The sequence below is a fragment of the Candoia aspera genome, chromosome 2, assembly GCF_035149785.1.
Source record: "Candoia aspera isolate rCanAsp1 chromosome 2, rCanAsp1.hap2, whole genome shotgun sequence".
Lineage (NCBI taxonomy): Eukaryota > Metazoa > Chordata > Lepidosauria > Squamata > Boidae > Candoia > Candoia aspera.
In genome coordinates this window covers 149,744,033-149,763,815 of record NC_086154.1, presented here as the reverse complement: position 1 = coordinate 149,763,815, position 19,783 = coordinate 149,744,033, and the positions used below count along the sequence as shown (strand labels likewise).

The following is a 19,783-nucleotide window of genomic DNA, read 5'->3' as shown; positions in this document are numbered from 1 at the left end:
CCAGCCAGCACAGCCACAATGAGAGTTGTGAATATCAGACAGTGTAACTGAAGACATTTCAAAGGCTATATTAAAACTTCAGCATTTGTATACCTGCATCCCTGGTGTCAATGATGAACTCTGAAGGTTCAAAGGTCCGGCCCTCACTGAGTCCTGGGCCAGAGACCCTGACACGGCTGGCATCTCCAATTTCTGACTGGCTGATCATCACTGTGATAGGGCTGTTGGGGATGTGCAGCCCATTTTTCTTGATGTTCACAATGTGCTCTCCAATCTCTTTGGGGACAAATGAAATTCCTACAGAGAGATTTATAAGAGAGGGAGGAAGGGGAGAATTTGTTAAGCCTCACCTACTATCTTTTTCTACCCATGAATTCTACCAATTGGCTCAAAGGAATGCTAGAAAGGGGAGGCTCTGGGCACTCACCAACATGCCCATTGCGTAGGCGCTTGAGCAGACAAGGCTCCTCACGACCAGAAGGTGGGATCACTGTGGCAGTCAGCTGGCTCAAGTCTGTCTCAGTGATGTTCAAGGGAATGTCAGCTGATGAGCCCACTTTGAGATGGGACATGCGCATTGTATCATCACCTGTAGAAGCAGAGGCAAACAAGGGGTCTTCAGTGTGAGCCAGCTGGCTGCCTAGCCCACCTCACATCAGAGCAGCCTCAGATCTCACCGGTAATCTTGGCAGTGAAAGGACTTCCTGGGATGTGCTTGTCATTGTATTTCACCAGGATGTTGTAGTCTCCAGGCAGAACTGGGAGATAGGACACTGTACAGGTGCCATCCTGGTTATCAGTGCATCCAATCTCTGCCTTAGAGGGACCTTCAATGGCCAAGGAGAGGCCACCTGCAAACATTGGAAGGTTAAATACTGAAGACATTGGCCCTGACAAGCTCAATAACCAAACTGTCTGAAGGAATCCCAGTAACTGATTTGTACAGTTCACACAAGTATTTGTTACATTAAGTCCTCCAAAGGGAAAGATACAAACAGAACTAGGAGTAGTTCTGATGGGAAGACCATATGTTCAGCTTACCTTCCCCAGCATCTTTTGTGTTGACTGTGAAGACAGCTGGTTTGTTGACCACACCATGGGTGAGTCCAGGACCGTAAGCTGTCACATGGCCACTGTTAACATAATCCACATAGAACTGAAGGGGGCTACCTATTGAAACAGAAAGTGGTTGTGACATCATTTAGATATCACTCAGAATTCATACACCAGTCCTCCAGGATAACTGGGAACACCACAGGCAGCAGAAGTTACCTGGGATGTGCATATTGTCATAACGGATGTCCATCTCATGCAAGCCAGCCTCGGTGGGGGCATAGCGCACTGTCACTGTGCCATCCTTATTGTCAGTAATGTCTGGCTTTGCCACCTTACCAGAGGGCATGCGTACCTCTCCTTTGGAAGGGCGATAGGGAGAGAAACACAAACAGCTTAGTGGATTCTGTTAGTCTTAGGAAGCCATAGAGCCAGCATACTATTCCATTGAACAAAACCCGACTTCTGTTGTCCAATGCAGCAGCTCACAGAATGTGAACTAGGGCATTCGTCTGCACTAGGCTAGAATCCCTTAAGAATTTTGCAAGGACATTTTGGGCAGTGACAGTTAGAGAAGCCTAAAGTCAAAAGCAGCCTTCCATAGCCTGGGGATTTACAGACCTGTTGGACTGCAACTTCCATCATATCAGCTGGGAATGATGGGGGTTGCATTCCAATATATCTGGAAGACACAGGAAAAGCTGTGCTATCTGAGCTTGAAGTGTTATCCTTAGCATATCCCTGGGAGACCCCACAGCTCCCAAGAGATGGTAAGTTGCTAAGCTTGTTAGCGGGTACCAATGACATGGATGTTCTGGCCAAGGATGGGGACTTAGTTTTGGTGTCAAATCCAGGTAAGAGATGACACTTAACAAGACTTGCAATAAGCAGATCACCTTCTACAAAGTGATGGAAGAAAAGCCACGTGTACTGTGATCAGGTAATTCACATTCTGCATCAAGAACTCCTGCAATCCTCATAAAATAAAAGCTAACATTTTTTTCTGCATCTCCTAGTTATGAGGAGTGGGGAAAAGAAAGGCAGATATAAAACCCTCAACCCACCCATCTCCATAAATCTTCAACTATCCCACAAATTCCAGCTCACTACCTTCATAGCTGTAAAAGACAGCTATTTAAAATAAAAAATAAAAATAGGGATCAGGAAACTGAATTCTGCCTCATTTCACATTCCCAGGCTGTTAATGCAGAGAACTGCCTTTAAGCCACACCCCCACCTCATTACCTGTTATCTCTCCCTTTTTGATAGTGAAAGGAATAACCAAGTCAAAAGGTCGCAGTCCAGCATCCAGCCCATTGATAGGACGATCTGTTGCCTGGAAAACAGAGGTGACCCACCAACCCAACAAGAAGCGTGAGAAACGTGGAGGGCAGTTTGAAAGAGAAAGTGCACTTCAAGATGGCAAGGAGGGATGAGAAGAAAAGGCAAGAATCCATAAAAAAGCAATGGAACACAGCTGACAAAGACAAACTCTGAAAAGTCCCTGGTTCCTCCTAAAAGTTCCTAAATGCTAGAATGAATGAGTGGCTGCACGTGCTGCAGGCAAATAGGCAGCTAGCAAACCAGGTGCACTGTTGAATACAAGTGAACTGGACAATTTCCCTTTTCTTTAACGTTCAGGGTTACAAGTCTGGATTTTGGGAGAATAGGACCTTCATGGCTTTTGAATGCAGGCTTTGAACCAAGGACATAAGTAGGTTTTGCTGTAAAGCTGAATGTTCTCTCTCCATAGTTTTCTGTACCAATCGCCGGAACAGGTAATTGGCAACTGCAATACTCAAGAGCTTCCCAAGCTGGCAAGAACTAGAACTCTAAAGTCAAAACTGGACTTAGGGTTTGTCCGCAAAGCCAGAAAGAGTTCCAGGCAGCTGTACCACTTATTCCCCCTTTTGTTTCAAGAAGCAAACAAACTGGGGCAAACAGGAATTGGTGCAGCTACAGTATCTTGGCCACAGCTGTTTCAAGAAGCACTCTGGCAATAGTGTCCCTCAGGAGCATTGCTATTCCTGCCCAGCTTCCTTCGTCTATCCCTAAGCTCTGGTTTTCCTGCTCTTGAGGAAGTTACAGACCTCTTAGTTTCCAAAGAAGGAAGGTCAAAATCCCAACTGCCAGATTAAATACACCTCTGAAGGATTTATCAGCCAGCTAGAATTGCTGCTTAGCTATGCTATACTCCTGTACTTCTCTGCTATCTTGCCCTGGTTGGCTGGCATGTTTGCCTACTTCTGGCTTATATTCTGTTGGAATGCTAAGTGTTGGGATCCCACCAATGGGTGACCAGACAGCTATGCCCATCAGCAAGCTTCCTCCAAAAGACGAGGATCAAGCCAAGGAGGGGTCTACTTATAGCTAGCCAAGCCCCCAACACACTCCCTGAAGAAAGAAGCGAACCACATTCCTTCATAATCCTGGAATGAGGACAATATGCAGTACAGTCTGGTTGGGATAGGGCTTGAAAGCCCTCCCCAGCAGAGGCCTTGACAAGGACGACACACAAAGCATGGATGGCACCCAGAGATGGAGGGATGTGACCTCAGACAAAGACACCCTGGGAAAAGCACCAAACCTGCCACATTCTGGAAGGTCTCCTCCCCTCCCTGGAATTCAAGCAGAGCAGATATAAAGCAAAGGGGAGTGTGTTTGAGGGTAGGGGGGGATGGTGCAAAGAAAAGTGTCCTCAAGAGCCACAGAGCCCATGGTTGAGTTTCTTGCAAGCCATCTGAGAAAGCCCCACTGCAAGAACACCATGCCCACAGCAGTGCCCTCTGCATAAGCTCATGAAGGAGTTTATGGTAGCCAAGCACCTTCGTTTCAAATCTATTTCTCATCATACCTTGCAGAATTAATTGCCAGCCAGCAACGCATATACTCTGAAGAATGCTACATGTGTGCAGAGACTGCCAAGGGAGATTAGCCAAGCCAGCAAAGAAGCAGCAGCTACCTTAGAGGAGGTGCTCCTAAATTCAACAGTTACCCAGCTGAAAATTTAAGGGCTCTCTAAAAACAGTCCCATTTCTGCAAGCTGATTTAAGCTTGGAAGAGGGGAAAAATAACGAAAGTTCAGCAGTTCACATTAGTTTGACTATCAGTGTGATCCCACTGGTAAGAGTCACCAACTGTTTTTAAGGCTAAAAAACAGGTGCAAGAGGGAAGAATTAGCATAGGGTCCCTGATTGAGAAGGAGGTAATGTGTGTGAAAGAAAAAAAAAAGCCCTGATTTATGCAATTGGCAATTATGACCATATCTAGTTTGATTCTGAGCTTACAGGTTGCCACTTGTGCCACAGAGGGAGACCATAATTCAGGGAAGGAGCACTTGCTTTGTGTGGGGAAGGTCCCAGATTCAGCCCCACCAGCTCCAGTAAAGGGCCAGGGAGCTACTGATGGGAAAGCCCAATCAACAGTGGCTCTCCAAGTTCTCTCTATCCCTGCAAGTGGACAATTTCACACATCTCCGCTTGAATAACATGCTGAGCCAAATATATCCTGCATTTCTAATTTTGGATTGTCTGTTTATAGCTTCCAATGGGGTGAGGGGGGGGATTATTAAAAAAGATAATCTGGCCTTGACGCCTGTATCTTCCCTATGTCATAAGGGGAAGTTGCTGAATTCTTACCCATCGCTTCTGCAGCTTGGTGGCGTTTCACGGGACATTTGCTAAGCCATCTCTAGATAGCATCGCCCCACCCTTCCCACAACAGGACCATAAGCTTTTTTCCTGAATAACTCAGTTGTTTCGGTCTCGGGGAAAAGGCTGGTTCAAGCAGCACCATCAGCCCCAAGCAGTGCCAAGGCAAGCCGAGCAGCCGTCTGAATTCCATGGGGCAGTTTCCCCACCCCCAGAATGCGCTGGGCTGGCTTTTCCTCTATGAGACTGAACTGTTACTGCTGGTCCCCAGGGCCGCTGTGCACCAGGTGGGTACGCGTAGGGCGGGGCACGCATCGGCTGGGCCATCTGCTGGGGGGTCGTGCGCTCACCATCCAGGGCCTGCGGCAGGAATGGGGCAAGACGGTTAGAATGGGTCGACGGACAGGCCGGCTCAAAGCCAAGATATCATTACAGCACTTCCGTTTCAGAGCTCAAACCCAAAAAACAGAGCAACAGCTCTTCTTTGGAAGCCGGAGAGCCACCCCAGTGAAGGCATCTTAGCCCCCCACTGTCCAGGAGAGCTTTTTTGCAAAGGCTAAAGCAATTCAGCACCTGCTATTCAATCCCACGGTGCGGACCTCTCTCAATTGATGCTGATCTTTGAGATTCCATTCTACCCATAGCAACAGCCCCAGGGCCAAAATATAATGCTGCTCTTCAAAAGAAGAGAACTCATCGCAAAGGACTCAGATTTGACCTGGATCTTGCCACTGCCAAAGCGAGAGCTAGAAACTTGTTTTTCAAAGAACTACTGCTTTCTCAACAGCAATGGCATAACAGAATGAGGGCAACCAAGAAACACTAGAGAAGACACAAGAGAGCAGCTGTCACTCTGCCCCTGCCCCCAGGAGCCACAGACTGCAATTATTTTTATTTAAAGAGCTGTAAAACCAAAAATGTCTAAAGTTCGTGGCAGCACCTGGCTGACCTTAGCGGATCTCTGAACCCTAAGCAGGGTCAAGCTTGGTTAGTATTTGGATGGGTGGCCACTAGGAAATTCCAATGCTGTAAGTTAGACTGGAAATTGGAAAAAGGTATTGTTGCAAAAAAAAAAAAAAAACTACTGGGACATATCCACGAAGTCACCAGGAGTCCAGTTTGATTTAAGGGAGGTTTTACTTTTCTAAAACCAGCATTGCACAGGAAAAACTTTGCTGTGTGCCAATCCAAAATAATGATCTCACTACAACATGTGTTATATCAAGGTACCAGTTTATATTTGGAGAAGAGGCTGCCTAGAATTACAAAGCATAAGCTCAGCAGAAGTGTTTCTCCATTTGCTCATGCACTGAGAGATATTAAATTAGAAAAAGTAGGGTTTGTTTTTTTTAAAGGTTTTCAGTACTGCACTTGAATTTTGGGGGTTGGCAAGAAATGTGGGTGTACGCTTTGGGTGCAGATGGATTTATTATATAGACTTGTTTTTCTGGGAGGACTTAAAAATCCAAAATACATAGCTGTAGACAGACATGAAAAGAGGAGGTCTGGAGGGACAGTGGGGGAACAGAGTACCAACCAAGTCACACTATAGTTGGGATAAGGAACCTGCTGGCTGTCGTCAGAGTGAAGAGCTGCCTTGGCCACTGGGAGTCAGTGGCCAAGCAGAAAACATGCAGAGATCGCTGTGTGGCCTCAGGTGAGCTTCTCCCCACCTGCTGCCGGCCAGATGCCTTCGATTACAACTCCCATCACCCCTTCCATGGGTTGTGCTGGCTGGGAATGACCGGAGTTGCTGGCCAGCACATCTGTGACCATCAGCTTGGGAGAAGGCCATCTCGGGTCAGCTTGCCTCATTGTGGCACCACAAGTTGCCAGTCAGATGCAGATCATGGACCAGCAGGGAGCAGCCGAGCGTTATCACAAGACACTGAAAGTCTGTGTTGGAGGAAGCATGCCAAGGGCGGTGTTGCAACAGCAACACCAAAGGGAAAAATAATCATTTAAGTTCCCAAGTTTCAGGATCTGCAGAATTAAAAATCTGTGCTCCAAAGGGGAGCCTTCAGCTTGCTGGGCAGGGTTGGGAAGGAAGAGGAAAACAGCTTATTGCTTTCCACTGAATCCAAACTTCCCCGATTCAGGGACTCTTGCTCGTTTGTTTCTAAACACGCACGACAAAGGACAGGAGGAGGAGGAGAAGACGATGACGACAGGCCCTGCCTGCTTCAACACCCCTCCCTTCCCCCTCCTTTTACTCAGATGAGCCAGGAGCCTCCTTTTGTGCTGGAACCTGGAAAGTATGACAAACATTTGAACAGGAAGATTCAGTGTCCAAACACCAAACAATGAGTCACATGTCAAAGGAGGATAAGTTGCTCCTCACGGTTTTGAGTTGCTAGCTTGCTTTAAACCATCAGATGCCCCTGTAAGGTGGGGGCCGCTGAAGGAATGCTCTCCTCCTCACGCATACCCCTTCATAACTTTTGTGCTACTTGATTCCACACAGGTGACCTCCATGAGAAAGCTTTCTGAAATGCAATTGCTAAACCAAACTTTAAATTCTAAACACACTTTAAATTCCGTTTTGATGGGAGCTGGTGATGTTTGTAATCCTTGACAAGGGGAATACTTGTAATAATTTCTACTGGATTCCAGGCAAACACGGGGCATTCAAGCCACGGATGTCTTGATACTTAAAAAAACAAGTTTCTAGCCCTCAGATACATGGTGTGGCAAAATTGGATGAGTTGAAATAAGCTTTCTGGAAAGCAGCTGCAGAGGATATACAGAGACTGCATAGCTTCTAGCTCCTCCCTTTTTAATTAAGTAGAACCACGTCTCAAAACGGGGTTTGGTAGGAAGCACTGTCGCCGTTGCTCTGGAAAGCAGGCAACCGGGCAATCATTACTCCAGCAGACATTCCGCTTTCCTCTGCACAGAAAATACATTCCCTTCGGACCTCATGAACACAGGAGAAAGAAAGGGAGCCATGAGGTTCAGCAGCTGCACTGCAGCGAGAGGGCAGTCTTCATGGAAGGGAAAACACCCTCCCTCCCCCCCTCCCCCCCCCCGCGAGAGGGCAGTCTTCATGGAAGGGAAAACACCCTCCCTCCCCCCCTCCCCCCCCCAACAGGACAAACAGCAAGAAAACAGGTTTAACAGCCAGATGTCCATCCAGCTCAAGGGCAGCCCGGGACTCAGATCTGAGCTCAGAGCTGGGAAAGGGGAGCCATTTATCCAAGACTAAGAAGCCAAGTTTAACAGAGAAACACCTGATCTTCTTCACAGCATGAACAAGTGGCTTTGTGTCTATCATACGGCCCTCTTTCCTAATAGCCATCCAACAATTTGATTGATTGCATTGCATTTTTAGACTATCCAGAAACAAGTTTTGTGCCAGTTTTACTTGTTAACCAATTAGCTTTACACACTCCCCACCTCCCACTCGGGGTTTTAAAATCCAGGCACCACCTGTTTCCTCCCTTTTATTTATCTGGGGTGAAGAGGAAGAGATTGGGGCAGCAATTTCATCAGAGCTTTTGGACAGATTTGCACGCAACATGCTTCTTTGTCTGCACAGGAGGCAGTGTATTCGCCACAACAACTACACAGTAGATTCTATGGAGGCCGCTCAGCAGATGAAGATTTCTCCCACATCAGGGTAAAACTCACCGTAACCTGGAATGGGCTGTTGGGAATATGCTCTCCTCCAAAGCGTACGCAGATGACGTATTTGCCCGGCTGGGGCGCCGTGTAGAAGATATCAAAGGTACCATCCTCATTTTCTACCACATCAACATCTACTTCTGTGCCATCTGGTGTGCACACCGTGCAGGTCACCTTGCCTTTTCCAGCAGCCTTCGCATCCACAGTGATCACAGTCTCTTCACCAATCTGGATGGTGGGACCAATGCCAGCTCCTAGCAAAAGAAAGTACCATGGGAAATGGAGAACTTGATCCCAACCCACACCCAACCTTTTCTCTCCTCATCCACTCTGAATCTACTAAACTCCAAGCCCCGTCAATAATCCAGGCTTCTTCAAACTGGGGCCCTCCAGATGTGCTGGGAGGTCAACTCTGGAAGCTCTTATCGCAATCTATCTGAAAGATATCAGGCTGAGAAATATACACCTGTAATGCCAATTTTCCCTACGCATTTAGTCAGGGGAGGTGGAATCAAAGGGCTCACCAACAAACAAAAGAATCATGACTTAATTATCAGATTGGGATAACTCAGTGCAGGTCAGAGGGGAGCACCTTCAACAGAGTGCTCCCTAATATTCACAACAGAATACTTTCAGTATAAGCAAAACCAGAGCTAGTTCCTTCACCTCTGTGGCTGTTACAACCATGGCCATTTCAGCAAACGCTTCTAATTATACATCAGTAAACTCTTTTAGAAAATCACCATGTTTAGAAGGGAACAAGGGCCAGATGGCTGAAACTGGGCCCAACCTCAACTCAGTTCCATATAAGCCAAGGTGTAGGCCAAATGGCTTGCTTCCCATTCCTTGCTACCAGAAGCTTTGGCCCAGTCCTCTCCTTATGCATCTCAGCAGCTTGCTCCCAGTTGCCCATGCACTTCATGCAAGGAGGTGGCTGTTGAGGTGCAAGAGAAGAGCAACTATAGAGCCTCAGTTGGTATTTGCACAGGGGTGGAGAGAGAATAGGGGTTAAGGACCCTGCCAAGTGCACACAAGAGGCTGGGAGCTAGATCAGAAGCAACACCTGATACTTCATATCAGCCCTAAGGACCAAATCAGACAACTTCACATTAAGAATTAGAGCAAGTAATTACTTAAGAGTTATTACAGCAACCAAAGCTATGGTCAGTCACTACAGCAGCAGATTCATGAAGCAAGGGAACAGTTTTGCATGACTGGGATCTGCCAATGCCAAAGGTTTTTCGAAGAGCTTGTTTCCGCTGGGAAAAAAGCCCAAACTTAACACAGGAAGCACAGTGCCAGAGATAAGGGTGCTTTACTGGATTCTGAACATAAGTTTTAAATGGTCATTAGCTTTTTACTGAGAAAACCCCAGCTGAAATTCCAATTGGCAGCATGCTCTCTATAAACTACAATTCCCAAGGTGCTTTGATACCAGTGCTTCAATTTTCAGCTACTTTGTTCTGAATCTGTTGCTTTTTGCTAGAACATTGAACTCACAAGTTAAGCCAAGTCATCAAGACTTATGCTCCTATTTTAGGAATCCAGGATTAGTATTACCAGCTGTGGAAGCATTTCTCAGTATTGGCAAGGCATGTTGGCAAGGGAGATACCTAAATTTGTGTGTTGCAATTTGGCACACACAAGCAAGCTGTGGGTGAGTGGTTTCCCTGATCAGATTACTTGGTGAACTCCATCAGTTACAGAAATGCCAGAGAGATGCGTCTCACCATCTGGCAAATTAGGTCCATGCTGAAGACCTATGCACCACTTGCAATTTATAGCTCTTCTTTGGATTTCGGAAATCAGCAACTTATTCTTATATTGAGAGGATCCAGTAAGCTATTACCCATTTAAGTTCTTAGCTTTCCACACGTCACTGAAGTGCAACTCCCAGTATCCATTGGCCAGACTGGCAAAGACTGGTGGAAATTGTAGTTCAGAAACATCTTGAACACATCTTTTCCTGCCCCCGGAGATCTGTGCACCTATGCCCAGATCTGGTGAAGAAACATCTAGTTCAACATGGTGCTTCCACAGTGTCCAACCAGTTGCCTCTGAAAAGCCACAGAGCGGACAAGAAGGGAGCAGCAGCCTCTGGTTCAAGTTCTCCAGTACTGACTACCTTTAGTAGCAAAGGTACTATATGGCTGTCAATATTAGCAGCTATGACAGCCTTATCTTTTAGAAATTACCATAATGCTTTTTCTGAGCCACTAAAGTTAGAGGTTGTCACTACATATTATGCAAACTAATTCCATAATTTTAAGTATGTGCTCTGTGAAGGGCTACTGTAGTTCCTTTTAACTATCTTGGATCTTCCCTTTATTTAGCTTCATTTCATGAGCTTAGGTTCTTGTATTTGCAGAAAAAGAGAAAAAAAACTTCCCTGGTCTGAAAATAATCTCCAGCAGTTCTTCAATTAACATGGGAAATTTTATTAGCCAGCTCTATAAATGCAGTCTGTTCCCTGCTTCAAGATTTCTGCACTTTGACAACAGGATTCTTGCAGGTCAAGTTGGTCGCTCAAGCCACCCCAAGGCTTGCAACATGCCTGTCTACAGAGAGGAAACCTTCCCCCAAAAGGTTAGGAAACATGCATGGTCCCAATCCATTTATTTCCAATTACAAAGCACACCCTTCACGGTGCAAGCAGGAGGGGTGACTTCAAGAGCACTGCCGGGGCAGCGGGGAGAGGGGAGGGCTACCTGAGGATAGGGAAGGGGGAGTTCCAGGATAGCCATGCTGCAATCTTACCCTGGCATTTAGATCCACCTGCTTGTTTCTCAGCAATTCACTGAGTTGGATACAGTCCAAGATGTCCAAGAAAAGGTATGGTTTGCCAATCAGGCAGAGTTGTTTGCCAAAGTGATAAGTAACCCTTAGCTGAACTATTGGAGGAAAACATCTGTCATCGCTGCTCAACCCCCATGACATATCCAAGCTATGTGAAAAGAACGAAATAATCTGTTCCGACCAGAGGGAGGACTGATAGCTCAGCTGCTCATGCAAAGCAGGATCCCTGGGCTCAGTCCCTAGTGTTTGAACAGAGAGATGAACCCTGCATCGGGACATGAAGGTTCTCTGCTCTGCTCAAAGCTCGAGACCTGCGACTGGTTGCAAAATAAAACACTGGATTAGACTGCTCAGGTGTCCAATTTACAATCTGGCATTTTTATAGTAAAACAATTTATTTTCCCATCACTCTGCCAGAGCTAAATCTGCAGAAATTACCCTGATAATCAGTTTTTAAAATGACAATCTTAAATTCTGACTGACTGATCAGCAGGGCTGCAAATTCTTTTTTAATTTCCAAGTCATTTCATCCTAATGCTTTACTTAAGATGTCCCTGTACATGGCAAGTGAAACAGTAAATGGCAGCTCTGTATTATTTCTGGCACAATGACATCAGTGACTGATTGGACAGGCCTAGTTCTAGCACACATGTACTTTAAAACAGCCTCTTCCGCTTCAAACTGTCCCGCTGCCCAATCTCAAGCAGAGGTGGAGTCTAATGCAGGTGGGGGACCATGCAAGGGGAAAATTGCAGGGGGAGCAAGCAGACATAGGGGGAGGGGGGAGCCATCAGCAAGCTGCTTACCTAGCCCATGACCTCCAATCGACACTGAGGTGAAAGGGCAAAAAGCAAGGGTAATCAGAGTGAGACAAAAATCACACAAAACAGTGCACAATTAAAAAACACACAGGAAACATACATCCCCTTCCCCACAGTGATGAGCAGTGGAGCCGGAGGTGCCCGGCAAAAAGCAGTCTGTGTGGGGCGTGGCATTGGTTCAGCGTGGCTCGCCCACCCCCCAGCATCTTCCCCCTCCCCAAGACCCCTTGCCCGGAAGAGCTCTCACCTGTCACCGTACACTTGCTGGCATCACCGGTCGGTAAAGCACGGATTCGGTAGGGAGAGTAGGGAATCTCGTCCCCACCATATTTGATGAGAATGGTGTAGCGGCCAGTCATGTCAGGAACATACGACACTGTGTAGGTGCCATCTTGGTTGTCCCGGATGGTGGCTTTTTTGGGTTTGCCTTCAGGATCCTGCGCAAGAAGGAAGGCGAGCAAGCGGGTTGATGTACAGCCAGCAGAAGGCACCCTGGGTCTAGGTCAGGGTTCCCCAAAGTGGTCAATATTGGCCCCCAAGGCTCAGTGGGACTATCCAAGAGGTCAATGTTATTATTTGTAGTACTATTGGTTAAAGTAGTATTCATTACATTATTTTCATATAATAAATGTTTGGGGGATCAATGAACAATCTGAAACTTCAAGAAGGGGTTGATAAGCTGAAGAGTTTGGGGACCCTGTTCTAGGTTGTTACCCCAAGGTTGCTGTTCTTTTCAAAGAGACAAGCAAAACTCATTCACTTATTTAAGATAAAGGAAATATCAGATTCTAAGGTATGAATAAATCAGGATGACTATGGAGGAGCTGTGGTCATCACTAACTGAATCATACAACAGAGACCAACAAAGGCTTTGCAGAGCTTCAGATGCTTCACTTTGTAGTTTATGGCCCTTAGTTCAGGACTTTGACTAAAAAAGGGGAAAAGGCTCTCAGTCTCGTAAGTGTCATCTGATATAGGAAGCTGAACAAGGAAGCTTTAAGACTTTAGATTCTCAAAAAAAAAAAACCCTCACTTAGTGCAGAATGCAGCTGTCTGTCTACTGGTGGGTAAGAACTGCTGTAACCATATGATGCCAGAGTTGTAGGCACGGTTTGGCTACTGGTAGGTTTCCATGTACAATTCAAAGTCTGGTTTCAACCTCTTAAGCCCTTAAGTCTTGGCTTTTAGGTATCTTCAGGACTGCCTACCCAGGAGGTTAAGGAAGCAAGCCCTCACAGACAATGTGGCTTTATTATGGTGGCCCTTGTGCTATGGACTATTTTACCCATGCAGGCCAGGTTAGTGGCCACCCTAATGGCCTTCTGGACGTTAGTGAAAATGGAGGATGCTTAGGGGATGATGGGTGGGCGCCATCAGAATTATTGTATGACTATTGGGGGGAGGGCTGCAACTAGGGGGGGCAAGCAGGGCATGTGCCCCATGCACCGTGCTGGGGGGGGCAAAATGAGCGCTGGAGGGGGCACCAAAATGGGCACAGAATCCATGTTTGCCCAGGTGACGCAGACCCTAGTTGCGGGCCTGGTTGTGTGTGTGTGGGGGGGGTTATGTTGTTTTTATTGTTTTACTGTTGTAAACTGCCATCATCCCTTAGAATGTGGCAGTATATCAAACAAACACTTCCAGCAATTCATTCAGGGAGATAAGAGACTGCCCATCTCCAGCACATGAAAATCTTTAAATGGCCCACAATCCTCCTCTTCCCATGTATTGTTTTGCTGGAGATTTACTTGAGAATTATCTATTGATTCTGAAGGATACAGTTATGCACATCTAGCAACAGCAGTACCCCCCCCACCAAGAACTTTGTTTTTCACTTGGTCTCCCCACAATCCCACCTCTGCAGCCTATTTCCACTTACTGTGATCTGTACAGCCAACAAGCCTTCTCCAGCATCCTTAGCGTCAATTGTAAACTCCACTGGCAGACTGGCTGGTACACCTGTAGTGTTTAGCCCTGGACCACTAGCCTTCACCTTGCTGGCATCATGAGTAGGTAGAACCTTAACCTTGAATGGGCTGGAGAAATACAAGGAAGAAGAAATGATAGGGTTAGGTTTATCAAAATGTCTAAGGACTCCTTATGCATTTCTAAAGTGCACAGATGCTCCTCAGTATCAGCCATTACTCTTATTGTCTTCTTTCAGATTATAAGGTAGTCTTCCCAAACTGATACCCATCTGAGAAGTTGGAATGGCACCCTCAGAATTCCTTTCAGCCATGCCGGGTTGAATTTTGAGAAGTTCACTCTCAACATATTGAGAAAGCATCAGGTCGAAAAGAACCGGAACTGGGACTAAGGGCTGCCCATTTTCAATCTAGCTGCAAGAGCAGATTCAACGAGAGAGCTTTTGGTGCAGCTTCGGCAGAAGCACTGTACCTAAGCAGGGAAGGCAATCCCCTGAGCATCTTCTGCCCTTAAAAAAGATGTGTGATGCAAGCTTTTTGGGGGTTTTTTTTACATTACAAACCACAATAATGAGGAATATTAAGAGTTAGCTCAAGCAACCATCCTAGTAACCCCCAACATTTGCTTACTGGGCAATTTCTATTTTTTGCAAGTGCTGTTGCTATGGAATAAAGTCCAATTGGCATTTTTTTTTACAGCAGGGTCTGCCCTTTCTTCATACTTCTGTGATTCCAAAAAACATAGAAAAGGCTGTCCACAAACTGCCCACCACTGTCCCTAAGTATGAATCAGAAAACTGCCATGAAAAGCATCCCAAATGCTACTAGAAGCTCTGCTCAGTCCCTTTGAGCTTCCACTTTTCAGATATGGTTCTTCTTTGGGAGAAGAGATATCTGTTAATCGTAAGGACCAGAAGTTTGCTAATCAATGCTCTGTTTTTGCATTTCTGCCTCTGTTCTTTGGCCTCCAAATCCACTCCTACCTGTGAGGCACCTCGTCATCTCCATAGTGCACAGCAATGCTGTACGGGCCTTCACGACTTGGTACATAACTTGCAGTCTGAGTCCCATCGGCATTATCCACAACATCTACAGGTTCAACCACTCCTGTAGGACAAGGGCAACAGGTGAGGGATGAGCCAAGCTCAGAGAAGATACTATTTGCCCAGTCAAGGACAGATTTACTTACCCTTTGGACCTTGGACTTTAACCTGGAGGGGTGCCACACCTGCCTTGCTGGTGTCCACCGTAAAGGACTGGGGAACATTAGCTCTGACGACACCAGGAGTCAGGCCAGGGCCTGCACATTTTACCTTGGATGAATCCACCACATCATGCACAGGCACTTTGAATGGGCTTCCTATAGAGGAGAGAGAAGATGAACCTGAGCCAAGGAGCCGCACCATGGACTAAGCATATGCTTCCTGTATTTTTTTAAAAAGGTTTTTTGAGTTCTCTTCATCCGTTGTTTACTGTGAAAGAGACACATTTGTAATCCTTATTTTGAAAGCCTCTCTGCTATCCTTCCTGCCTACCTCTTTGGCCTTTAAGGAGACTTGAGAAGTGTACGTTTTAGCAAGTGATCAACCAGTCTGGTGACTCTGAACATGTTCTAGCCACGGGGTGACAATACCTGTGCTACTAGTGACCAGCACCAGGATATTACAACATGCTTGGACAGGCAGCTTGCATTCAGCCCAGGATACCACACTGTACCCTCTCAATCCTATGCCAGTAGTTAGAACTTCCTGCTCCACCCCTCCTGGTTTGGTAATTATTGCTTAGATAAGAGCAGCTGAAGTGCTCCAAGAACTTAAACACAGCTTATGGACTCTTTTTTGCAGAAGCAATCAAACTGAAGACATCCATGTTGTTAACCTTTTGTTCAAGAGTAGCCACTCTACAATAGTGGGTTATGCCTATAGAAAGGATGGGAAATCAGTGGTGCAGTGTAGAGATTAAGATGTAGGATCTGAACTGAGGAAGTCCAGGGCCAAGTCCCCACTCAGCCACAAAGCTCGCTGGCTGACTTTGGGCCGACCACTGTTCCTCAACACATTGCACCTCACAGGACTGTTCCTGTACAAATAAAATTAGGGAGATTATGAGTGCTGCCTTGAGCTCCCAGAGAAGGAGCAGGATATAAATGCAATAAACAATTAGGCAATACTCTGGGGCAAAGGCTGGAAATGGCCCACAAGGCTTCTTCATCCAGACTGAGATTTGGGTGGAATCTATGTGCCCAGAATGGAGGAAGAGAAAGCCTGGCTGCTTCTTCCATCATCAAACTCATCACTACCTCTCTGCCCAGATTGCAAAGAAAGTGACTGCCCCTTTCTCTATGCTGGAGTCATCCAGCTGCACTCAAAGGGACGAGGTCTCCTCCTCCATTGCCAGGCCTAGCCCAAGAAAGACAAGGAATCAATCGAACCAAACTTCAGTTCTTTATTTGCTCACACCGTAGACAGAATCTTGCTAGACTAAACCTACTCTGCTCTAACTTAAAGGGAAATAACCTGGGAGACTCTAAGGCGTGGCTTCTCTGAACCTCTTAGTCTTCCCACTTTCCAGCTCCGGACTGTGTTTTCTCTTATCTTGCTCCCCTCCTTGGAATGTGCACCCTCCTTCCTGAGAACCAGCTGCATTACTGATGTCCATCACATCACCTCCCCCTTCATAGACACATTCCATCACATCCATAGAGAGACTACCACCCTCTAAGTGTGTAGGGCTTCAGGAGAGGAAGGCTGTTACCCAAGTAATATTATCATAGCATCCTGAAAAGGCAACCCTGTCTTCTGTCTTGGAATTGTTTCCCCAACCTAGCTCTGATCATAGCCTAGAAAACTGCCAAGCTAGTGAGAATGAAAAGCCATCGATACCATTTAAGTTATGTTTCCCTTTTATGCTCAAGGCCCAGATAGGTTCCACGTTGAAGTCCTGAGGGACTGCCACCACCAAGCCAGCTCCACTACCAAATTCTAACTTGCAATCAGCAATGCCATCACCTGCCTATTATCACTACTTCTAGCTCAAGGCATACCTGGCACTTGGTGGCCACCATATGTGACATTAAGGTTGTAGGTACCAGGCTCATAGGGGATGTACTCCACAGAGCAGCTGCCATCTTTGTTGTCAGTGCATGACATTTTTGCTTCAGAGGGACCTTCAACTGCTAGGCCCAGGCCACCAGTTCCAGCACCCCTGCAGTAGAAAGAAAGAACAATGGGGTCATGTATTCAAAACAGGCCCCAGATCTTTGAATCCAGCCTGTGTAATGGGGAATTGCAGCTGCTATGAGCAAAAGAGAGAGGGAGAGAGAGGGGAGGAGGAATCTTAAGACTACATCATTCTGGAGCAGTGTTTCTCAACCTTGGCAACTTGAAGATGTGTGGACTTCAACACCCAGAATTCCCCAGCCAGCTTTATATGTTCCAATTTGGAGCCAATGTATTTGTAAAGCTTGCAGAGCCAGAAATTGCCCTGGACCTCTGAAGGTTGCAGCTGTATCTTAATTAGATTCCATACACACAGCCTTGCACCTCTGTTTAGAGCTTTAACACCTACTAAGGGTTATCTCTTTCTCCTACCAAATGCTTATGGCTTTATTACTTGTCTTCTCGGCAATGGTATGTGCTTCAGAGTCTTCCAAAACACCCACCACAAGCTTGCATTTTAGTCCAGCTTGCTTTGCAATAAGCTCAGGGGGAAGCATCAAAGTAGGTGGTTTACTTCAAGAATGTATAATCTGAGTTCCAGCATCATATATAGTGCCCCTGACTCTTAGGTATGGCTCCCAGGGCATGTCCAAAAATTGATGCCAAACTAATTTTTAGTGTGATTACAGGGGAAAATTGCAATTGCACAATACAGGAGGGAGTGATCGTGCTATCTGTACTTGATTAATTTGATTCACTCGGTGCCTGCTTCTCCTCCACCCCCTCCCTTCAGCAACATTCCACTGAAAGGCTAAATAAATATAGCCATATTCCCGATCTGCTTAAATATATGCCTTTTTTGAAAAAGCAGGTAAAAGTAGGCAGCCCAAACTAAGAGCTACCCTTGTTCATTCCTCCTTTTCAAATACTGCTGCATACGCTTTTCCTAGCTCTTACCTCGTCTCCACGGTGAACTTATTGGGCTTGTTGGTAGTCCCACTCTGGATGCCAGGCCCATGCACTCTCACCCTCGCGGGGTTACACCCTTCGGTTACTGGTACACGGAATGGGCTACTTGGTACGGGGCTGCCGTCGTAGGTCACATCAACCGAGTGGACACCTAAAGGGAGACAGGAAAGGGTGTAAGGAGGGTCTATGCTCCTAAGCACTTGGGGAGGTTAAAAAACTGGCTGCGCTTCTTCATCTAACACAAACACACCCCGTGTCGGCCCTTTGAGGTAGTCCAGACAGGAAGCACCAGCCATGAGTGCTAACACTACCTTTACTGTAACAGAATCTTGCAAGTCTGAAAGTAGCTCTCCCCTCCCTTATTTTTACTCTCCCAAAAACCAAGGAGAGTCCCTTCTGAGATGTTTTCTCCACCTCCACCCCTCCTTCGGACTCAGATTCCATTTATCAGACCGTTATCTAGGCTGTGGCTCTTCCTCCTGTCTCCCAAGGTCATTCCCACATGCCATTACATCCTCTCATCTTCTAAAAAAAAAACAGCAGGCCTGCAGGGCCAGTGGACCAAAGAAGCCCTACTTCCTTCTGCCCCACCCTTGTCAACCAGGATCCCTTCACTACTTTCATATGTCCCTTTCTCCGAACTCACCATCTTCATAGGGTGTGTACTCCACACTGTAGGTGCCATCGCCATTGTCACGCACATAGCTCTCTGTCAGGTTTCCTGAGGGATTGGATACTCTGGTTTTGATGTGGGGGCCCCCGGCCTTAGTCAGGGCTCGGGCATCCACACTGAAGTCTGTTGTGGCTTCACGGAATACACCTGGCAAGAGCATCAGCAGCACCAATAAGGCCGGCCTTGGGAAACACTCTCTGCCCTGCCTGCCCAAACCTCCACCTCACTTGCATCCTGACTTATGAACACCTTGGAGCCCCTGAAACATCCACTACCACCAGGCGAGGCATTTAAGTTAGTACCCATGGACCCAAACTGAAACCCAGAATGTCATCCTCAGTCTCTTCTGTTTATCATTATGGTATCCTGCAGCTGAGAGCCAGTTTTGTGTAGTGGTTAAGGCCCCAGGCTAGAAACCAGGACACACAGTTCTAGTCCCACTTTAGGCACGAAGCCAGCTGGGTGGCCTTGGGCCAGTCACTCTCCCTCAGCCCTAGGAAGGAGGCAAGGGCAAACCACTCCCAAAAATCTTGCCAAGAAAACAGCAGGGACTAGTCCAGGCAGTTGCCAGGAGTCAACACTGACTCAAAGGCATAATAATGATGATGATGAAAAATAATCCTGCACCCAGGAGAAGCCAAGGATAGAGGACTCCCACACAGACAGCTTTCATCCTCATGTGCCCACTTCCCAGCACACTCTCAAGTCCTCTTATAAAGCCCCAGGCTTATGTAAAATGATTTGCCAACACACTACATAACTAGCAACAAGCATCATGTATTTTAGTTCCTGATCTATATGGCTTTGAATATGTGTTAGGAAAACAGCTAAATGTCTCTGGTATCCTTCTCTGTGACTACAAGAAACAGAATTAGTCCCAAAACAGAGAATGGCAGGAAACCCAAGTAGTGCTCAAGTATTTGCTTTTACAGGTGGTCCACATTTAACAGCTACTCATTCAGCTACTGTTCGAACTTACGACGGTGCTGAACGAGCGGTACTTACGACCAGCCCTTGAAGTTCCAGCCGTCACAGTGTCCCCACAGTCATGTAATCATGATCCAGGTGCTCAGTGACTGGCTTGCAGTTATGATGTCACAGCATCCCATGGTCA

At 46.6% G+C, this 19,783-nt stretch overlaps 1 protein-coding gene across 2 annotated transcripts in view; it reads right to left on the bottom strand.

Moving 5' to 3' along the window:
• The window catches only part of FLNA (filamin A), a 73,397-nt gene that overhangs the window by 14,829 nt on the left and 38,785 nt on the right, over positions 1-19,783 (bottom strand). The window contains exons 23-38 of one of the 2 annotated variants that reach the window (XM_063294248.1): positions 18,643-18,816; positions 17,985-18,147; positions 16,913-17,073; positions 15,059-15,229; positions 14,853-14,976; positions 13,824-13,980; positions 12,192-12,381; positions 11,930-11,953; positions 8,334-8,581; positions 4,956-5,063; positions 2,299-2,389; positions 1,273-1,413; positions 1,042-1,170; positions 678-851; positions 428-589; positions 94-297 (exon numbers count right to left, since the gene is read on the bottom strand). In XM_063294248.1, coding sequence (XP_063150318.1) covers positions 94-297; positions 428-589; positions 678-851; positions 1,042-1,170; positions 1,273-1,413; positions 2,299-2,389; positions 4,956-5,063; positions 8,334-8,581; positions 11,930-11,953; positions 12,192-12,381; positions 13,824-13,980; positions 14,853-14,976; positions 15,059-15,229; positions 16,913-17,073; positions 17,985-18,147; positions 18,643-18,816 — 2,421 coding nt within the window. The remainder of the gene's footprint in view (positions 1-93; positions 298-427; positions 590-677; positions 852-1,041; positions 1,171-1,272; positions 1,414-2,298; positions 2,390-4,955; positions 5,064-8,333; positions 8,582-11,929; positions 11,954-12,191; positions 12,382-13,823; positions 13,981-14,852; positions 14,977-15,058; positions 15,230-16,912; positions 17,074-17,984; positions 18,148-18,642; positions 18,817-19,783) is intronic. The other variant, XM_063294249.1, reaches the window with a different exon arrangement.